Source organism: Peromyscus leucopus, chromosome 20 (assembly GCF_004664715.2).
Source record: "Peromyscus leucopus breed LL Stock chromosome 20, UCI_PerLeu_2.1, whole genome shotgun sequence".
Lineage (NCBI taxonomy): Eukaryota > Metazoa > Chordata > Mammalia > Rodentia > Cricetidae > Peromyscus > Peromyscus leucopus.
Window position 1 is genome coordinate 32,616,569 of NC_051080.1, and position 20,626 is coordinate 32,637,194.

The window sequence follows — 20,626 nt, forward strand, 5'->3', positions numbered from 1 at the left end:
CCATCCATGCAGAGTGCTGCCAGGTAGCTGAGGTGCCCAGGGCAGGGCCACTGCCATGGAGTGTTTTATAGTCATCAATTAGACCTGAGAAGGCAGAATCACAGGCTCAGTTATCTAGGAAGTGTGAATAAAAACTGCCTATAATAAAAACAGCAACAATCAAGACTACTACCCCTACCCTAATACCCTAGACACGTTCGTCTTCCTGCGCCCCTTCCTGACTTGAGAGCAGCCCAAAAGTGGCTGGAAACCATAGAAAAGTTCAGCCTCAAATCTCTAGCTTGTCAATTCCACGAGCTCTTCCCCATCATTACTACTTCATTACTATTTTGTCTGCTTATTCTGGAAATGCGGCTTTTGAGGTATAACTGTTTCTATTCACTGGTCTCCTAGGCCCATAGTGTTTTGAGGGCAAGTGTCACTTCATATAAAAAAAAAACAAAAACAAAACAGGCCACAGAAACCTGTAGTGCCCAGATAAGAACAGGTAAGTCTTCCACAGAGCCCTCTATTTCCCACTCATGGAAAAGAAGTCAGACTGCCACCTTAGTAATCGCCTCAGAACGGATGCTTCTGTAACCCAGTGCTTGACAGACAGAAAAAAACAATACAATACACCAACTGACGGCCCGCACTAGCTAATAACCATATCTCCCACAGAAAAGGCCTGATACCACCACCACCACCACCACAAGGATTTTCCAATGAAGTGACTCACGGAGCCCAGAAGGAGGAGAGAAGCAACGCAGGCCGGTTCACAACACACACACACACACACACACACACACACACACACACACAAACACACACACACACACACACACACACACACACACACACACACACACACACACACAACACACACACACACACACACACACACACACACACACACACACACACATGGTCTGCCTCCACCCTCCACAGGAAGGCCACGCCCAGACTGGGAAATACTTCGGGCCGGTATGAGGGAACCCCGAGAAGTCAGACCCCTAAGTGTTTTCGGTGGGGAAAATCTCGGAAAGGTGTTAAAACTTCTCAAGACCAACTAGGTTCTAAAAATGTTCAGCTGCGGAAGCAGATGCCTGGGGAGTCAGCCTTCGAGTAACGAGGGGGCTGTGCCCGAATCGAGAGAAAGGTACTCAACGGCAGCGGAGGGGAACGCTCCGGAGCCGGCCGGGCCCGGAGGCCGGCCGACGCGAGCCCCCGCGGGTAGGCCACCGCGCTGTCTCCTGCTGCGAGCCCTCCGAGGCCCGCTCACTCGCCCCGAAGCCTAGAGGGTCTGTCACCCGGCGGGCCGCACCCGACCCGACCCGGCCGCTCCTACTCCCACCCAAGCCGACCGTCCGGAGACCGCGACCGACAGCGCCCGCTTCTGAAAGGGTCCGCGGCGATCACGAGAAACAAGTGGACGCGCTCCCGGGGCCGCGGCCCCCCTCACCCTGCAGGAGGCGGATCTGCCGCCGCAGCAGCTCCTTTTCCTCCATCTCCGGAGTCCGCGACGCCCAGCCAGGCCCCCGCGACGTCATCGCTGCGCGACTGTTTCCTCCGGGCGGGGCCGAAGAAAGCTGGGCTCGACTCGGCGTGGATTTGAGGCTGGGATGCACCGTCGCCCAGGCAACCCTGCGAGGGCGCATGCGCACAACGGAAAAACGAGCCATCATCCTGAAGCGCCCGGAAGTGGAGGCGGGGCAGTCTGGCTTCCGCACCAATTCCTGCGCCTTATTCCTCCGCTGGGAGTTCCGTGGAAGACTTGGAGGAGATGAGTAACAATTCTCTTGGACTCAGGAAGCCCTTTTATTATTTTAGTTTTTGAGACGGAGTCTCGCTATGTATTCTTGATTGGGGAAACAGGGAACTGCTATGTAGAGCAGGCTGGCCTCGAACTCAGAGAGATTCACGTTCCTCTGCCTACGGAGCTGGAATTAAAGGTGTGCCCTTTTAACGCCTTTGCTAAACGGCAGCACGAGAACAGCAGAAAAGAATCGGAGGCTGTTTTTTTGCGGGTGGTAACAGATGTTAAGACAAAAAAAACTCCTTAAGTGGGGTTAGTGGGAAAGGCTGCAACCTCGAGAAAACCGTTGGAGGGGTCTCAGTAGTAGAGTTGCCGGGTGGTCAAGCAACTCCACGTCTAGGTGTATAACCAAAGAGTAGAAAATAACCAACTCTGGGGGCTGGAGAGACCGCTCAGCGGTTAAGAGCACTGGCTGCTCTTCCAGAGGTCCTGAGTTCAATTCCAGCAACCACATGGTGGCTCACAATCTAGAATAGGATCTGGTGCCCTCTTCTGGCATGCAGGTAGCACTCATACATTAAATATATATAAATAAATAAATTTTTTAAAAAAGAAAATACCGATTCTATCATATTTGTACATTATAATAGCTAACTGGAAACAACCCAAGTGACCGCTCACACGGAAATGGAATATTATCCAATGGCTTTTTTTGTTTTTGTTTTTTTTCCCCGAGACAGAGTCTCACTATGTAGCCCTTCCTGGAACTCACTATGTGAACCAGGCTGGCCTATGAACTCTCAGAGATCTGCCTGCCTCTGCCTCCCAAGTGCTGGAATTAAAGACGTGTGCCAAGCCGGGCGTCGTGGCGCACGCCTTTAATCCCAGCACTCGGGAGGCAGAGCCAGGCGGATCTCTGTGAGTTCGAGGCCAGCCTGGGCTACCAAGTGAGCTCCAGGAAAGGCGCAAAGCTACACAGAGAAACCCTGTCTCGCAAAAAAAAAAACAAAACAAAAACGTGTGCCACTAGGCCCTGGTGTGTTAGGGCCTCGAGGAGTCTGGCAAAGTACTCTACCACTGAGCTATATCTGCAGTCTATTGTTAAGCCTGAAAAAGAAAATGAAGTCTAGAGCTGGTTGGCAGTGCACACCTGTAAGCCCCAGTATTAAGTGAAAGGAGGGGCTGGAGAAGTGGCTCAGAGGTTAAGAGCACTGGCTGCTCTTCCAGAGGTCCTGAGTTCAATTCCCAGCACCCACATGATGGTGGCTCACAGCCATCTGTAATGAGATCTGGTGCCCTCTTCTGGTGTGCAGGTATACATGCAGGCAGAACACTGCATACATAATAAATAAATAAATCTTAAAAAAAAAAAAAAAAAAAAAAAAAAAAAAAAAAAGAAGTGAAAGGAGCTAGCCCAGCAGTCGTAACACAAGCCTTTAATTCCAGCAGAGGCAAGCAGATCTCTGGATTGAAGTTCAGCTTGGACTACAGGAGAGCCAGGGCTACATAGTGAGACCCTGTCTGGGAGCCCTGGGGGCAGGGCGGGAGGAAACAGCAAAGGCAGAGCTGGCCATGGTGGAGCATGCTTTTAGTCTCAGCACTTGGGAGGCAGAGGCATGCAGTCTCTTAGAAGAGTTTAAGGCCAGCCTGGTCTATATAGTGAGTTCCAGGACAGTCAGGGCTGTATAGAAAGACCCTGTTTCAAAAGAAGAGAAGAAGGAGGAAAAGAAAGAACCAAGTTTTTAATATATGTTATAATGTAGATTTATGCTAAATAATATGAAGCCGTCAAGAAGGGCAAACAAATACCCCACTTGTATGAAATGACTAGAGTAGACAAATCTTTTGTGGGACAAGACTTCATGTAGCCTATAATGCCCTCCATCTCACTCTAGGCAAAACTTCCTCTCCTCCTGCCTCCACTTCCAAAGCAATTCAATAGGCATGTGCCACCAAGCCAAGTTGTGTAGGGTGCTAAAGATTGAACCAGGGCTTTGTTACCTAGACAAGTGCTCAACCAACTAAACTACATTTCCAGCCAGAAAGCAAGGGAAAAAATGAGAAAGTAGATTAAATATGGATAGTGGTATGCTGGATAGTTTCATGTCAGCCTGACACAAGCTAAAATCATCTGAAAGGAAGGAATGTCAATTAAGAAAACGCCTCCTTAAGATCAGGTTCTAGGCAAACCTGTAGGGCATTTTCTTAATTAGTGATTGATGGAGGAGGGACCAGCCCATTGTAGATGGTGCCATCCTCGGGCAGGCGGCCTTGAGTTCTATAAGAAAGCCTGCTGAGGGCAACAACAGGATTCCAGGAGGAGCCCTAGTGAGGGCCTGGCATCGATAGTGTAGTAGAAACCTGAGGCTCTGAACCAGACCAGTGACTCTTTGCAGTGAACACGTGCAAGAAAAGATAAATGGAAGAACAAGCACTGCTCTTAACCTCTGAGCCATCTCTCTAGCCAGAGTTCAATTCCCAGCAACCACATGGTGACTCACAACCATCTGTAATGAGATTTGTGCCCTCTTCTGGCATGCAGGAATATGTGCAGACAGAACACTGGATACATAATAAATAAATAAATCTTTAAAAAAAAAGAAAGAAAGAAAAGAAAAGATAAATGGGATAAATTAATGATGTAAACGACACATAGAATAAATAAAAGAAAGAAAGCCTAAAGCCAGAGAAGCAAGCCAGTAAGCAGCACTCCTCCCATAGTCTCTGCATCTGTTCCTGCCCTATTTGAGTTCCTGTCCTGACTTCCTTCAATGATAGACTGTAATGAGAAAGTATAAGCCAAATAACCCTTTCCTCCCCAACATGCTTTTGGTCATGGTGTTTCATCACAGCAATAGTAACCCTAACTAGGACAGGTGGTGTGGTGGTGTTGAATGAAAATGGCCCCCAGCTCATAGATTTGAATACTTGGTCCTAGTTGGTAGAACTGTTAGGGTAGGACTGGGGTGGGGGGGGGGTATGTTCTTGGAGAAGGTGTGTCATAGGGGCCAGCTTGGAAGTTTCAAAAGACTCAGGATTCCTAGTGTTCACTCAGCCTCATGGCTGTAGATCAAGATGTGAGCCCTGGCTGTTCTTTGCAATCATGGATGCTACCTCTCGAAACCATAAGGCAAATTAAATGTGTCCCTATTATTATAAGTTGCCTTTGAAGGGACTCTAGCCAGCCCAAGCATGGCAAACATGGTTCTGGCAAGCCTTGCCCTTCTCCTCCATCCCCTCTGTCTTTCTAAAAAACCATTAGATTACATTCCTAAAGCTAGCTACCAAGGCCTAGTCTCTTATTTGGTCACTACCTCCCCCGGAAGCTGACTACTGAGATCCAGCTATCCAAGTATTGAAGTCCAGCAATCAAAAGCCCCTTTTGGCTCACCTAATTAACATGCCTAATTAAAATTAAACACCTCATCCTAAGATAGGGTTTCCCATTTTACCTTTATAAAGCCCCATTTGTCTGTGTGCCATGTCTGTCTCTTCTATCCAGAGGCTGTCCTTTATCCCCACTTCTGGGACAGATATCCCTTCCCCTTCTCCCTTGTTCCCTTCCCCTTCTCCCTCATCCTCTGTCTCCTGTCTTTGTCTCTTCTTCCCTGCCCTTTGTCTCTCTGGAACAAATAAATCTCCTTTGTGCTGAGAACTTGGTCATGGGGGTCCTGAGCTGATAACGATCCCTTCAGTCTTGACCACGGTGTTTTATCATAATAATAGAAAAGTAAGGCAAGTAGCTCCTGCCTTTAATCCAGCACTCTGGAGGCTGAGGCAGGTGGACCTCTGTGAGTTCTGGGCTAGCATTATTCTACATAGAGAATTTTAGGCTAATCAGGGCTACAGAATGAGAGGTTCTCAAAAAAAGAAAGACAAGAAGGAAGAAGAAGATCAGATAGGCCATTGGTGTGTGTGTGTGTGTGTGTGTGTGTGTGTGTGTGTGTGTGTGTGTGTAAAGGACCCTCACTCTAATAATTTAAAGGGAAGCAGTTTTTACATAGAAAGGATGTCAGCATAGAGAAAAGGCAAAAATGGCTGGCAAACTGATTTGTTGCAAAACAGTGAAGGGTTGTTTGTTGGTTTTTGAATTTTATTTGTGTGTATAGGTGTTTTTTCCTCTGTTTATGTATTTGTGCCACATGCATGCCTGGTGCCCAGGGAGGCCAGAAGAATGTTGGAGCCTCTGGGAGTGGAGTTATAGGAAATTGTGAGCTGCCATGTGGGTGCTGGAAATTGAACTCTGGCCCTCTGGGAAAGCAGCTAGTGCTCTTAACCGCTGAGCCATCTCTGCTGCTCAAGATTGTGGTTTTTAAAGGCCCTGACTGAAAGAAAATCATGTCCTTTCTTATCCAGACTCTGATACACCAGATAGGTAAAATATTCATACTCTTCTAGTATAGCCTTTTCCCCAAATTCCAATCCTATTGGTTCAGGATGGAAAGTCTTCTCTAATGAATATTCTGTAGTTTGAGGTTTCTCCCTTTTTCTGATCCTAGGCTCAGTCACGTAGCAGACTGTCTGCAACTTTCCAACTCTCAGAGTTCTGAGATAAGCAGGCACCAGCCACCAGCAGGGAGGAGAAGGGGACCTATTGCCTCCTGCCTATCTGTGACTCTGTGATGAGCCATAAGCACACCTCATAGATTTACTTCTTACACATCTACCACAGACCTGCACAATAAGTAAAATTAAAGGAGATTTCTTCAGGATAACTACGGGAATTCAGTTCTACAACAATTAAAAAGTACAGGGAGTGGGGAATGTTATAAAATATAAACTTTTTTTCTCAAAAGCAATTAAATATCTTCAGCAAAAAAATTAAAAATATAGAAAGGGCCAGCAAGATGACTCACTGGGTACAGGTGTTTACCATCAAGCCTGATGACCTCAGTTCAACCCCTGGAATTCACCTGGTAGAAGGAGAAAACTAATTCCATAAAAGATGTCCTCTGACCTCCAGGCACATGCCATGGCACGGACATGCACTCATACACACAAATACGTTTCTATAAATATCCATATGAGTAAAAAATGGCCACATGAATTGTGCTTCTAATGAAGCATCTGCTCACACAGGCTAGAGCACAACCCATTGGCTAGGGAGTCTAGGCAGAAGGATGGCTCATATGGAGGTTTCAGAAAGCAAAGTGAGAAGCCACTCCCGAATAGAACATCTTTATGGAGAGGTTGAATCAAAACCATCTTTGCGAGCTGGAGAGATGGCTCAGAAGTTAAGAGCACTGGCTGCTCTTCCTGAGATCCTGAGTTCAATTCCCAGTCAACCACATAGTGGCTCACAACCATCTGTAATGAGGTCTGGTGCCCTCTTCTGGCCTGCAGACATACATGCAGGCAGAACACTGTATACATAATAAATAATTTAAAAAAAAAAATCTTTGCTTCCTGCTTCCTTCTTCACCCAGTCCTGTCTCTGTGCCTCCAGACCTCCTCACTGCCACACTCTCAGCTGAACTTTGGAATGTTTCTGGTTCTTCCGAGTCATTTGCAGCCAGATGTACCCAAGGGAGTGGCCAAGGGGACAAGCCCATGAGCGACTTATGTACCATAACTGGTGGCCATGAATTGGCCCTGCCCACACCTCAACACTTAAAGAGACTTAGACCTTGGCAAAACTTAGAAGGGGGAAGAAATACTCCAAACTCTGTGAAATGAAACCTCCATCTGCAGTCTTTTCTTTAAGATTTTTTTTTTTAATGCGTATGAGTATTTTGCCTGCATGTGTGGCTAGGCACCACATCTGTACAGTTCATAAGGAAGCTGAAAGAGGTCACTGGATCTCCTGGATCTCTAGTTACAGGTATTTATGAACTGCCATGTGGGTGCTAGGAATCAAACATGGGTCCTGCATGAGCAACAAGTGCTCTTGACCTCTGGGCTGTCTCTCCAGAGCTCCGCCTGAAGTCTTTTTTTCTTTTTTCTTTTCTTTTCTTTTTTTGGTTTTTTGAGACAGGGTTTCTCTGTGTAGCTTTGCGCCTTTCCTGGGACTCACTTGGTAGTCCAGGCTGGCCTCGAACTCACAGAGATCCACCTGGCTCTGCCTCCCGAGTGCTGGGATTAAAGGCGTGCGCCACCACCGAGCTTGGATGTTGTTTTAAGCCGCTAAGTTTAGTTTTGATTTATTTGCAGCAAAAACGGATGGGCGCAAAGATTGTTCTCTGTGCTGGATGAATTCTGTACTCCTGGGATCCACTACTGAGGCTGCAGCAGAGCCCTGGACATTTTCTGGGAGGACAGGGGTTGTACATTTGTCCAGGGATGGGCAAATGTCACTGAGATGGGCACCGTCAGAGTTATTTTACAGACACTGGTCTTGGCACTTACATTTGTCAAATTGAAGGTAAAAGCAGTCCGCTCCCCAGGGCAGGAAGATGGCTCAGTGGGTAGAGGCACTTGTGACAAAGCCTGACAACCAACCTGAGTTCAATTACTGGATCCCACGTAGTGGAAGAGAGAACTGACTCCAGCAAATTGTCCTCTGAGCTTCACAGGCACTCTGTCACACACACACACACACACACACACACACACACACTAAATAATAATAAAAACATCCACATCCAGTGTTGACAACAGCAATAGAACTGTGTGATCCACTTACTTTGATTACTTTGAGAGCCATGTAGTTTTTCCAAAGGATAGTTCACAATGTGGGGCAAGACCACAGACACCTTTTTAAAAAATTTATTTTCTTTTGATTATTTGCATGTATGTATGTGGATGGGGCATGTGAGCATGAGTGAAGATGCTCATGGGGGCCAGAGGCATGTGATCACCATAGATCTGGAGTTATAAGTGGTCTCCAATCACCAGATATGGATGCTAGGAACTATAGCACAAATTCTTATTGGTCTTAATAATAATAATAATAATAATAAAAACAGAGTCAGATATCAGGGTGAAAACTGAAAGATCAGAGAAGCAGAGCAGCCAGCCACTAGAAAGACTTCTTAACTCTAGGAATCCTCAGACTTTATCCGCTTTATCACTTCCTCTCTCCACCTAGCCATATCACTTCCTGTTTTCTCCTCCCAAGTGCTGGGATTAAAAGGCATGTGCCACTACTCCATGGCCTCTAGTGGCTAGCTCCACACTCTGATCTCCAGGCAAGCTTTATTTGTTAGAGCACAAACAAAATATCACCACAAGGAACCAAACTTGAGTCCTTTACAAGAGCAATGTGTGCTCTTAACTGTGGAGCTATGTCTGTAGCCCAGTGATTCCTTTTGAATATTTGAATATTAGGAAACTGATGTGGGATGTCCTTCTGCATGCTGTGAATATGTGTTGCTTTTATTGGTTGATGAATAAAACTGCTTTGGCCTATGGCAAGGCAGGATAGAGTCAGGTGGGAAATTCAAGCAGAGATACAGGAGAAAAAGGCCACCCAAGGAGCAACATGCTAGCAGACAGGTAATACCATGGCCACATGGCAATACATAGATTAATAGAAATGGATTCATTTAAGATGTAAGAGCTAGCTAGTAATAAGCCTGAGCCATCAACCAAACATTTATAATTGATATAAGCCACTGAGTGATTATTTTACACGCGGCCACGGACCAGGCGGGACACAGAAAAGCCTCCAGCTACAGGAAACAATGAAGCACATGCAAGGATTAACATCAAAAATATCAAGCACCGCTAGGCAGTGATGGCGCATGCCTTTAATCCCAACACTCGGGAGGCAGAGGCAAGTGGATCTCTGTGAGTTTGAGGCTAGCCTGATCTACAGAGCGAGTTCCAAGGTAGGTTCCAAAGCTATACAGGGAAACACTGTCTTGAAAACGCCCCACCCCCCAAAATATATATACATATATATATATATATATCTCACAACATTGTTCATGAATTCCAAATATGTTTATAGCACTTTACAGAAAATTAACACGATGTATACATGTGTGTGTGTGTAAATGGTGATGGGATTGACTCCAAGAGAACTCAGAACAGAGAAGGGAAGGTATCCCAGAATGACTGGGTTGGAATCTCCCATCATGAAGCTTAAAAAGCATTTATATGGAGGCTGTAAAGATAGCTCAGCAGTTGAGAGGACACAGGTTCAATCCCCAGCACCCACACGGCTGTTCATTGTAAATCCAGTCCCAGTGATCTGATGTCCTCTTCTAGCCTCGACAGGCACTGCGTGGCAAAACACGCAGGCAAAACACCCATACACATAAAAATAAAGGTCAAAAGGTTAATTTAAAAACACTTACAAATTGGCCAACCCTTGTGCTCGGCAAGCTCACCACCACTGAGCCACATCCCTGGGCCTAACAGGTTCAACCTTATAACAACCCTATCAGGTATAGAGCTGAGCCAATGCCTGAAGCCAGCACTTAGAATGCAGGCCACTTCCAGCACCTACCTCCTGAATGGGATGCTGGTTCAGCTCCCTCCCCACCCCACGGGCTTGCAGGATCGCTATGCCTTCTCTAGTTATGCCCACCCTGAGCCAGTACTTTGTGGCCATCTCCCCATGGCCTGCTCTCTCCCTCAGGTTTTTCTGCCTTTTTTTTTTTTTTTTTTTTTTTAAGACAGGGTTGTTCTGTATAGCCCTGGCTGTCCTGGAACTCAATATGTAGACCAAGCTAGCCTCGAACTCATAGAATTCCACCTGCCTCTGCCTCCCAAATGCTAGGATTGAAAGGTGTTCACCACTGCCACTCTGCTCTGCCTATGTTTTTTTTTTTTTTTTTTCTCTATAAAGCATGCTTCTCATCTGCTGCACCTGGCTTTGCTAGGCATCCAAAATCAGTTCTTGAGTTCCAGCTTATACCAACTGTTTGCCTACATGGCAGATACTTTATTGATTGATCCATCTCCTCTGCCTTGTATATATTTTCTGTGTCCTTAGTTTTCTTTATCTTTTGTGTGTATGATGTATAACTTTGTTCTTGTAATATGTCCTGTAGATCTCCCATGTTCTATTCCTACTTTGTTGTTTTATTTTCATTCCTGTCTGAATGTTTGTTCCTCAGGCCCTGAGATTGTCTGCTACTTGATCTGTTTGTGAGGCGCTCTACTGAGTCTTGATTTGTTGAGCTCTTCATTTCTAAAATTCTGATTAGATCTTTTTCAGTATTCCTTACCACTGGTGAATTCCTCATTCCTATCCATTGCCATCTTCCCTGTTTCATTTAGCCTTTAATCTGTAATGCTTTTTAAATAAATTTTTTTATTTTATGTGCATTGGTGTTTTGCCTACATGAGTGTCTGTGTAAGGGTGTCAGACCTTGGAGTTACAGACAGTTGTGAGCTGCCATGTGGTTACTGGGAATTGAACCCTGGTCCTCTGGAAGAGCAGTCAGTGCTCTCAACCTTCGAGCCATCTCTCCAGCCCTTGTATTGCTTTTCAATTCACTCAAGACTTTGTGTTCTTTGATTTCATTGAACATCCTTATGATCATTCTTTTGCATTCTTCGTTGTTTTGTCTTATTCACTCTCGGTGGAATCCATTATTGTGGAATTAGTATGCCATGCTGTTCTACAAAAACAACAAAAAAAAAGCATGCTTCTTTGCAGAGCTGCCCTGATGCAGGTCGTGGTGGTGACTGGAGAGTCTTTCAGCCAGCAGACACCACTGTGAGTCACACATCCCTGTTGCCCATGCTGTCTGTCGTAGGCTCCTTCCTTTCCTTCCCCAGGGGACATTTTTCTCTGGTCCCTCCCCATCCCCTCTGCTCTCATGCACCGCCTCCCATGCTCCCTTCTGGCTCTCCTAATGCCAGGGATTCCTCTGATCTGCCCACCTGATCGGGTCCCAAGCCACCCTGGGTGTGCCCTGGGCCTGGCACACCTGCCTTCCCAGCCCTAACTCCCAAGACCTCCCAGATACTGCCTCCGTGTCCTGGGGCTAGTCTAAGGGGAAAGTGTCATCATTTTAAAAGTATTTTTATCTGGAGAACATACACAGAATGTTAGATCCATTGTATACATATTACACACACACACACACACACACACACACACACACACACACACACACTTTGTCCTTCAAAAGTGTCCACTCTAAGAGGGATGATGGCTCAGTGGTTAGGAGCACTGGCTGCTCTTCCAGAGCACTTTGGTTTGAGTCCCAGCACAAACATGGTAGCTCACAACTGTCTGTTATTCCAGTTCCAGGCCATCTTCAAGTCTTCAGGCACCAGGTGCACACATGATGCCCAGACATACATACAGGCAAAACACTCATATACATAAATTTTTGCCAGGCAGTGGTAACACACACCTTTAATCTCAGCACTCAGGAAGCAGAGGCAGGCAGATCCATGTGAGTTCAAGGCCAGCCTGCTCATCAGAGGGAGTTCTGGGACAGCCAGGGCTACACAGAGAAATACTGTCTCAACAGCTGTTTAGCTTGAACTGTTTGGGGGGGGGGGGCTAGGCAGTGGGATCGGGACCTGTCCTTAGTGCATGAGCAGGCTTTTTGGAACCTAGTGCCTATGGTGAGACACTTTGCACAGCCTTGGTGCAGGGAGGAGGGGCTTGGACCTGCCTTATCTGAATGTACCAGACTCCCCATGGAAAACCTTGCTTTAGAGGAGGTGGGAATGGGCGGTGAGTTGCGGGGGAGGCTGGGAGATGGAAGGAGGGAGGACAGGGGAATCTGTGGTTGATATGTAAAATAAATAGAAATCTCTTAATAGAAAGAAAGAAGGAAAGAAGGAAAGGAAGAAAGAAAGAAAGAAAGAAAGAAAGAAAGAAAGAAAGAAAGAAAGAAAGAAAGAAAGAAAGAAAGAAAGAAAGAAGGAAGGAAGGAAGGAAGGAAGGAAGGAAGGAAGGAAGGAAGGAAAGGAAGGAAGGAAGGAAGGAAGGAAGGAAGGAAGGAAGGAAGAAAGAAAGAAAGAAAGAAAGAAAGAAAGAAAGAAAGAAAGAAAGAAAGAAAGAAAGAAAGAAAGAAAGAAAGAAAGAAAGAAAAAGAAACACTGTCTTGAAAACTTGAAAAACTGGGGGGGCGGGGAGTGTTTACTCTCTCGTCCACTGATTCAGCCTGCACTCAGTTTGGGGATTTTTTTCAATTCCACTCTCAGGGTGTGGCTCTTCCTTGACTCTCCATCCTGGCCAAGCGGAGGTCCACAAACGTCAGCAAGCAGGGGCCATCAGATGAGCATGACTCACTGTAATGGAAAAGGTCCTTGGCAGGCTGGCCTATATATCTCCTGCAGAGAGGAGAGCAGGAAGTGACTGAAAGAGGAGAGAGAGAGCGCGCCCCTATACCCCACACCCCACCAACCCCTACTGCAAAGCTTCTCAGACCCACAGAGCCACTTCTGGCCACAAGTTTGTTTATATTGTTATGAGTTCCCTCTTGTCAGACTCAGTAAAACTAGACATAAGAAGGCTTCAGCCCCATGTGTCTGGGACAATGACTTTCTCAGGACCCCTGATAGAGATTGTTTGCTCTACATGTACCTGTGCTTTGCAGGCCCAGCCCATGACATGTAGATTTTGTAATTGAAACAATTCAGACAATATGGCTTGGGTAGTACAATAGAGACAACTCCATCAGCTGCGGCTGTGACGTCACACCCTGGTTTCCAAGACCAGTCACCTTGGGTCTAAACAACCTAGGCACATTTCTCCTTTTCTGTTTTTAAAAACTTCTTGCCAAGCGGGGCAGTGGTGGCTCAAGCCTTTATCCCAGCGCTTCGGAGGCAGAGGCAGGTGAATCTGAGTTCAAGGCCAGCCTGGTCTACAGAGTGAGTTCCAGGATAGTCAGGACTACACAGAGAAACCCTGTCTCAAAAAACAAAAAGTAAAGAAACAACAACAACAACAAAATAAACTTCTTGCCAAACAAACTGCTTTCCTCTTTGGAGAATTTGTGTGATTTAGGTTGAATTTGGTATCCTTGGTCATAGAATGGAGCATTCCACCAGGCTCTTGGGGACATATGGATGGTGTGAACTTGTCAGTATTTTGTGAGAGCAGAGGCAGGAGGTATAGCTCCCCAGTGTCACCCTCAGGTACCTGAAGAGTTCCCTTGGACTTTTAGGGACCTCAACTGAGACCAAATGGGGATTTATATTATTGACACATTAAAGAATTTCAGGAATAGCCAATATGAAACAGGAATGAGGTATAATATATATATTTTAATATAGGCTTAAGCACCAGAATTAAGAGAAAGAGAGATGCTCAGAGGAAAGCATGGATGTGGGATCTCAAAGAACATTCATTCAAAGAAAGACACTCCATTGAGAGCACTGGCTCCTCAAGGGGCAGCCAGAACTGGCTGTTTTACAATACTCATATTGGACTTTGGTGGGGTTTGAAATTTTCTTCAAAAAGTTGCTAAGATGCAGGGCAGTGGTGGCACACACCTTTGATCCCAGCACTCAGGAGGCAGAGGCAGGTGGATCTCTGAGTTCGAAGCCAGCTTGGTCTACAGAGTGAGTCCCAGGACAGTCAGGGCTACACAGAGAAATCCTGTCTCAAAAATTTTTTTTAAAAAGTTGCTAAGAAACGGGCTGGAGAGATGGCTCAGAGGTTAAGAGCACTGACTGCTCTCTTCCAGAGGTCCTGAGTTCAATTCCCAGCAACCACATGGTGGCTCACAACCATCTGTAATGAGATCTGGTGCCCTCTTCTGACCTGTAGTCATACATGCTGTATACAAAATAAATAAATAAATCTTAAAAAAAAAAAAAAAAAAAAAAAAAAAAAAAAGTTGCTAAGAAACCTAAATAAGCCCACCAGGTGGTTCTTAGGAGGTGACTTGTTGGGGGCACAAAAGTCTTTGTGTCCACAGATCACTGGGAAAATCGGGAGTGTTAAACACAGAGAGGCCTCTTCTCAATGAAGAAGATAAAATACCTGTGTTCCCACCCAGAAGGCTGGGAGTGGAATTTGTTAATGACCTGGTGACCTTTTTGCTCTCTGAAGAGACAGACCTCACCCACCTTTTGCTATAGAGGCAGACCTCCTCCAAATTCCCCAGAATGATTATCTTAGGTTCTTCCCTCCCTAGATCATCCTTAGGGGAGAAGTCTCATGTACTTTATGGCCTGCTGACCTCTATGCTATTGATCAGATACCACACTAGATTCTAGGCCTTTTTTTGCTATAGAACCCACCCTAATGGTCACATGTACGTTGTAAAGGAGTTTCTATGTAGTCACACCTTAAACTTTGTTGTGCATCTAGAACTGGACAGATGGTTGCCTGAAAACCTTTTTGCCAACTGTGCTTTGAAGATTTTATTATATATATTTATCATGTATACAGTGTTCTGCCTGCATGAATGCAGGTCAGAAGAGGGTACCAGATCTCACTATGATGGTTATGAGGCACCATGCGGTTGCTGGGAACTGAACCCAGGTCCTCTGAAAGAGCAGCCAGTGCTCTTCACCTCTGAGCCATCCCTCCAGCCCCCTGTTGTGTTTTAAATATGCTGACAATGAACTCCCTGGCATTAGACTCCCCCGAAATCTGATCCAGGTTGACAAAGTCAATCTGCAAGGGGTTTTCAATCTCATTTCTTCTAGCGGTTAGCTTCCCTGTGTGGCACCTACAGGGATCCCCTCAACAACTAACACTGAAAGGAGAGAGGTCCTAACCAAAGTCAGACATAAAATATCTGTATATGAGAATGTTACCTCTATGCCAGCAACCTTTACTGCAAACGTTAATTATGCTAGATCTTGCTTCTCAAACTGATGAGAGGTTTCAATCTGACTCCGGGGGAGGGGGTCCTTTCCCTTCCCATGTCCCCATAATTTTCTGCCTCAGCCTCACCTTCCAGTCTTCCACCTGCTGAGTCCCAGGCTTCATGGATCATCAGTTCCTGGAAAACAAGCCCTACTCCCAAAGCAGTGCATGGCAGAAAGACCTAGGGGAAATGTGGGGCGTGCGAGTGGCGGACACAGGGCACTATGTCCTTTCAAGCCATCCCGTTGGTACTGGGACCTGACCCTCGCAAAAGGAAATAAGACGAGAAGGATGTGCCAGGAATGGGCACCTACAGATGGGCCCCGGTTACATGAGGGAGCAGGGACCCCCTTCAGCCCCCGCTGCCTGTCTCCAGAGGACAGCGACTGGCCACTTTCCCTGCAGTCCTAAACACCCTGGGTCCTTCTGCAGCCTTTCCCGACCACTCTGAAAAGCGACCCTCTTGCCCGGTCTGTCTGGACCCAATCGCCCGGTCCGTCTGGACCCAAAAAACCTATCATATTGCTGTCCGCTCAGCTTCGCCTCAGCCACAAGACCCGGCTAAAGGCTGAGGGACTGAAGGAGGAGCCAAGGTGATGCCTCCCTCCCCCCAGGGCCGGCGAGGCAGCTAAACCAAGAGTCTGGGTCTGAAATAGAAGCCCCTCCCTCCCATTCTTAGGTCTGCAGGTCACAGCACCTTGACGGTGCTCCTCACCCCCATCCCGGAGGTTGGCCGCTAGGCTAGTCCTGCGTCCCTCTTGTCGTTGGGCTTCCTGTGTTCCACAACCCGTCCCTGCTCCGCGGCCAGGCTCTGTTGGTCCCTGAGTTCATTGCTGTTATTGGCCCAGTGCCAATCCTGGCAGGCTGCAGCTGTGCAGTAAACTTCCTTTTCTTCACGCAGCCTTATATGGGCTCACCTCGCCCAAATGACCCGTCTGAGACCCACTCTCCCTAGAATCCTCCTGGTCCGAGGCTTCTAGGCCCTGGTCACAGTTCCACCCCAAAGACCTGTCTGGCTCTGAACTCAAAAGACCTATCCAGATCTTGCCCAGGTCACCCCGTCACCTCTCAAAGCCCATAACCCAGTCAGAAGGAGGAAGCCTGTCACACAGGGTGTCTGGGGGTTGCCGCAATGTGTTCCAGACTCCATAGCCCTCAAGAGGAACTAGGGGCCCTCAGCCGGTGAATGGGGGCTGGAGAGGACGTGGGGACTCGCGCTGCAGACACAAATGCCTTCCTTTGACGTTTATTCACATCTTGCCCTCTCAGACCAGCTGTCTGGGGCCAACAAGGCCAGAACTTTGGGTTTGGGGTTATTATTAAAGGTGGTGGTGGTGAACACTTTTAATTGGTGGTGGCGAACAACTTTTAATCCTAGCACTCAGGAGGCAGAGGCAGGCAGATTTCTGTGCGTTTGAGGCTAGCCTGGTCTACAGATGGAGTTCCAAGATAGCCAAGACAACACAGGGAAATCCTGTCTCCAAAAAACAAACAAACAAACAAAAAACTAAACAAAACAAATTGAAAATGCGAATAAGGAATACACACCAACAGTACCCGCATCCAGGCTGGTGGCTACTCCAAACCACTGCCTGGAGATGGCAGGACAATGTGCCACACCCGTTTTGCTCTCCCTGTGGATGGCACCTACCTGGCCTTCATGTCTCAGATAGTCCTGTCTCCCCACACACTTGTCTTCTAAAAGCATACACCAGGGACCAGCAAGATGGTTCAGTGAACAAAGGCACCCATTCCCAAGCCTGAGGACCCGAGTTTGACCCCCATGACCAGCTCTGGAAGGTTGTCCTCTAACCTCAACAAACCCACTGTAGTCCATGTGCATGCGCGTGCACACAAATGAACACACACACAAATACATCAAATGTAATAAAAAAAAATTTTAAACTAAAAAATAAACCAAAAGTAAAGCAGAGCTCATCACATCCTGCTGAAAACCCACAAGATCAAGTCCACTCTGCCCTCAAAAGGCCACTTCCAGCGAGGGTGGTGGCTCACTTATTTAATCCCAGCACTCGGGAGGCAGAGGCAGGAGGATCTAGTTTGAGGACAGCCTGGTCTACATAAAAAGAGCCTGTCTCAGAGAACGAAAACAAACAAAGACCACTTCCCACTGTCCCTGGATTAGAGCTGGCCCAGCTGGAGAGATAGAAATAAGGAGCAAGCTGGGCAGGGCTCATGAGGGTTGGTACTGCTTGGAAGAGGACCAGGGGGAATTGAAGACCTGGCACATCAGATGGAGTTGCTTCCTGCGGTGGGCAGCCCTGGCCTGGCACAGGTCCTACTAATACACTCAAACACATGCACTGAGGAAATGTGTACACATAAACACGAACATATCTATACTTACAGATACACACATTTGCACATGCTCATATAGAAACATGAACACATGAATTTACATGTACAAACACATGAACAAGTAAACACATACACACCCGCACAATACCCACAGATATAAACACATATACATACAACATACACATACTGTATGAGTTTGCTTCCTGTTGCTGTGATAAAACACTCCAACCAAGGGGAGGTAATGTTGTTGGTTGTTTACTCTTTTGGGGGATCTGCCACCCAGCTACCAAATAAAGCACACGTGGAGGCTTATTCTTAATTATGAATGCCTGCCCTTAGCTTGGCTTGTTGCTAGTCAGCTTTCCTTAACTTTAAATTACCCCTCCTACCTTTTACCTCGGGGCTTTTTCCTTTTCTTCCTTCTGTAATCTTAATTTCACACTTACTCCGTGGCTGGCTGTGTAGCTGGGTGGCTGGCCCCTGATGTCCTCCTCCTTCACCTCTCGTTCCTTCGTCATTTTTCCTCCCGGATTTCTCCTTCTATAGATTCTCTCTGCCTGCCAGCCCCACCTATCCTTTCTCCTGCCTCACTATTGACCTTTCAGCTCTTTGTTAGACCAATAAGGTGTTTTATACAGGCAAAGTAAGGCAGCTTCCCAGAGTTAAACAAATGTGTTACAAAAAGTAACACACCTTAAAATAATATTCTACAACAGGAAGGAAAGGGTTTATCTGACTTATATTTTACAGTTCATCTTTGAAGGAAGTCAGCATAGGAACTCAAGCAAGAATGGTAGCAGACACCATAAGGAAAGCTGCTGCCTGGCTTGTCCCCTGGCTCACTCCCTAGCCTGTACCGCCATAGCTTTCTGACACAGTCCAAGCACACCTAAGGACGCCTAGGGATGACATCGCCCACAGAGGGCTGGGCCTTCCCACATCAATCATCGTTCAAAACAATGGGCCCCACAGACACGCCCACAGGCCAATCTAACCTAGTCAATTTGAGGTTCCCCTGTCTCAGGTGGCTCTAGGTTGTGTCAGGCTGACAGCTGAGGTGAACGAGGACACAAACATATATACTTGGCTCTCCACTCCTTGGAGCCTCCCACTATACCAGCAAAGGACATGGACTCATGATCAACAAAGGAGTTCAGTCAGAGCTCAAAGTGTGCCCAAAGCCCCTTCGACCCTCTACCTGATGAACTGGTTCTGGGATTTTGTAAACACAAGATAACGTTGCCCTTTTATCTGAATCTAAGCTTCTAGTTTTGTGCAGTGACAACATTTCAGGGACACCAGGAATCACCTTCAGGGAGGGGCAGAGACCTCTTTTTCATCCCTAGAACCTGCTATAGGAAAAACACTTAGTCCCAGGTGCTAATTCATACTTACTGCAGAGCCTTCAGGACAAGTCCCAGGCCAGACACAGGGATGCATGCATGGGTGTGTGCATGTGCATATGGACAAACACACACACACACACACACACACACACACAGAGAGAGAGAGAGAGAGAGAGAGAGAGAGAGAGAGAGAGAGAGAGAGAGAGAGAGAGAGAAAGGGCTCCACTGCCATGACATTTCAGCCCTGGGTACCTCTAGTTAGATTCAAGGTCAGGTTTCAAGGCCTGCATCAGCAAGTGAACAGAGGTTGGTTTATACCCCCCTTGCCCAAGGCAGGATGTTGATCCCCCCCTCAGGAAGGGACAAGGTAGAGTTGGGAGCTAACAATACCTAGAGTCTGGAGCCAACAAGTTCAGAACTTTTTATTTCAGGTTATTTTTATAGTACAAGGAATTGCACCAGCCACACTCCCATCCAGGCTGGTGCCCAGTCTTCACCATGGAAAGACCACACCAGACTAATACCATGTGTATGAGCCTCTCTAGTCCAATAGAGAGGGCCTGCAAATCCCAGAAATATGGATGAGCTTCCTAATTTCTGGGGTCCTGGTAGAGAATATCTCTGTCCACAAACATGTCTTGAAATGAAATATTGGACCCACTTGGCCCATAAACACCCCCTGAAGAGCTGGGGGATGGCAGTGAAGGGACCTGACAGTAGCCTGTCCCTGCCGTGGCCGGGCCTGGGAGAGGGGACACTTTCAAGAGCTCTATCTACACTAAGCCTGGGGCTCAAGCCACAGTGGTTCCAACCCACAAACTCAGAGAGGCCTGAGGAGGTTGGTTGTAAGGAACCGTGTGTCTAGAGCAGCTCCAAAGCACGCGATACCAGAACACTAGGGCCTCAAGGAGCCTGTAGCTAGACTGAGTGCTTCTACTAAACTCCAAACTTATAAAAATATGTCTTTAATTTTATTTTATGTGTGTGGGTGTTTTGCCTTCATGAGTGTCTGTGCACCCTGTCTGTGCAGCGCCTGTGAAGGCCAGAAGAACTCTATGGATCCTCTGGTTGTGAGCCACCATGTGAGTGCTAGGAACCAAACTCAGGTCCTCTGCAAGAGCACACATGCTCTTAACCACTGAACCCATCTCTACACACACACCCCTCCCCAGGAGTCCAGAGTTTTTACAATAAATGCCGTTATTGAGAAGCAATTCATATACCTACCTTATACTCCAGCTATTAAAAAGTGCATGATTCCATGAGTCTACCATATTCAGAAGTGTGTGGGCACGGTGGCACACACCTTTAATCCCAGTACTCAGGAGGAGAGGCAGGCGAATCTCTGTGAGTTCAAAGCCAGTCTGGTCTATATAGCTGAGTTCCCGGCCAGCAGAGGCTACATAAAGAGACCGTGTCTCAAAAAGTAAAATAGAATAAAAGTGTGTGATGATTATTCACCCCTCCCCCAGAAAAATACTCCAAAACCATTAGGAATTACTCCCTGTCCCCCTTCCCTTAGACCTTGGCAACCACTAACAGATTTGC

General features: G+C 46.9%; 1 protein-coding gene across 1 annotated transcript in view; it reads right to left on the bottom strand.

Moving 5' to 3' along the window:
* Zc3h3 (zinc finger CCCH-type containing 3) overlaps positions 1 to 1,679 on the bottom strand; it is an 80,336-nt gene extending 78,657 nt beyond the window's left edge. Inside the window, 2 exon segments of the mRNA XM_037197562.1 lie at positions 2 to 84; positions 1,442 to 1,679. Coding sequence (XP_037053457.1) covers positions 2 to 84; positions 1,442 to 1,664 — 306 coding nt within the window. The 5' untranslated portion in view covers positions 1,665 to 1,679.
* Between the last annotated feature and the right edge of the window lie 18,947 nt (positions 1,680 to 20,626).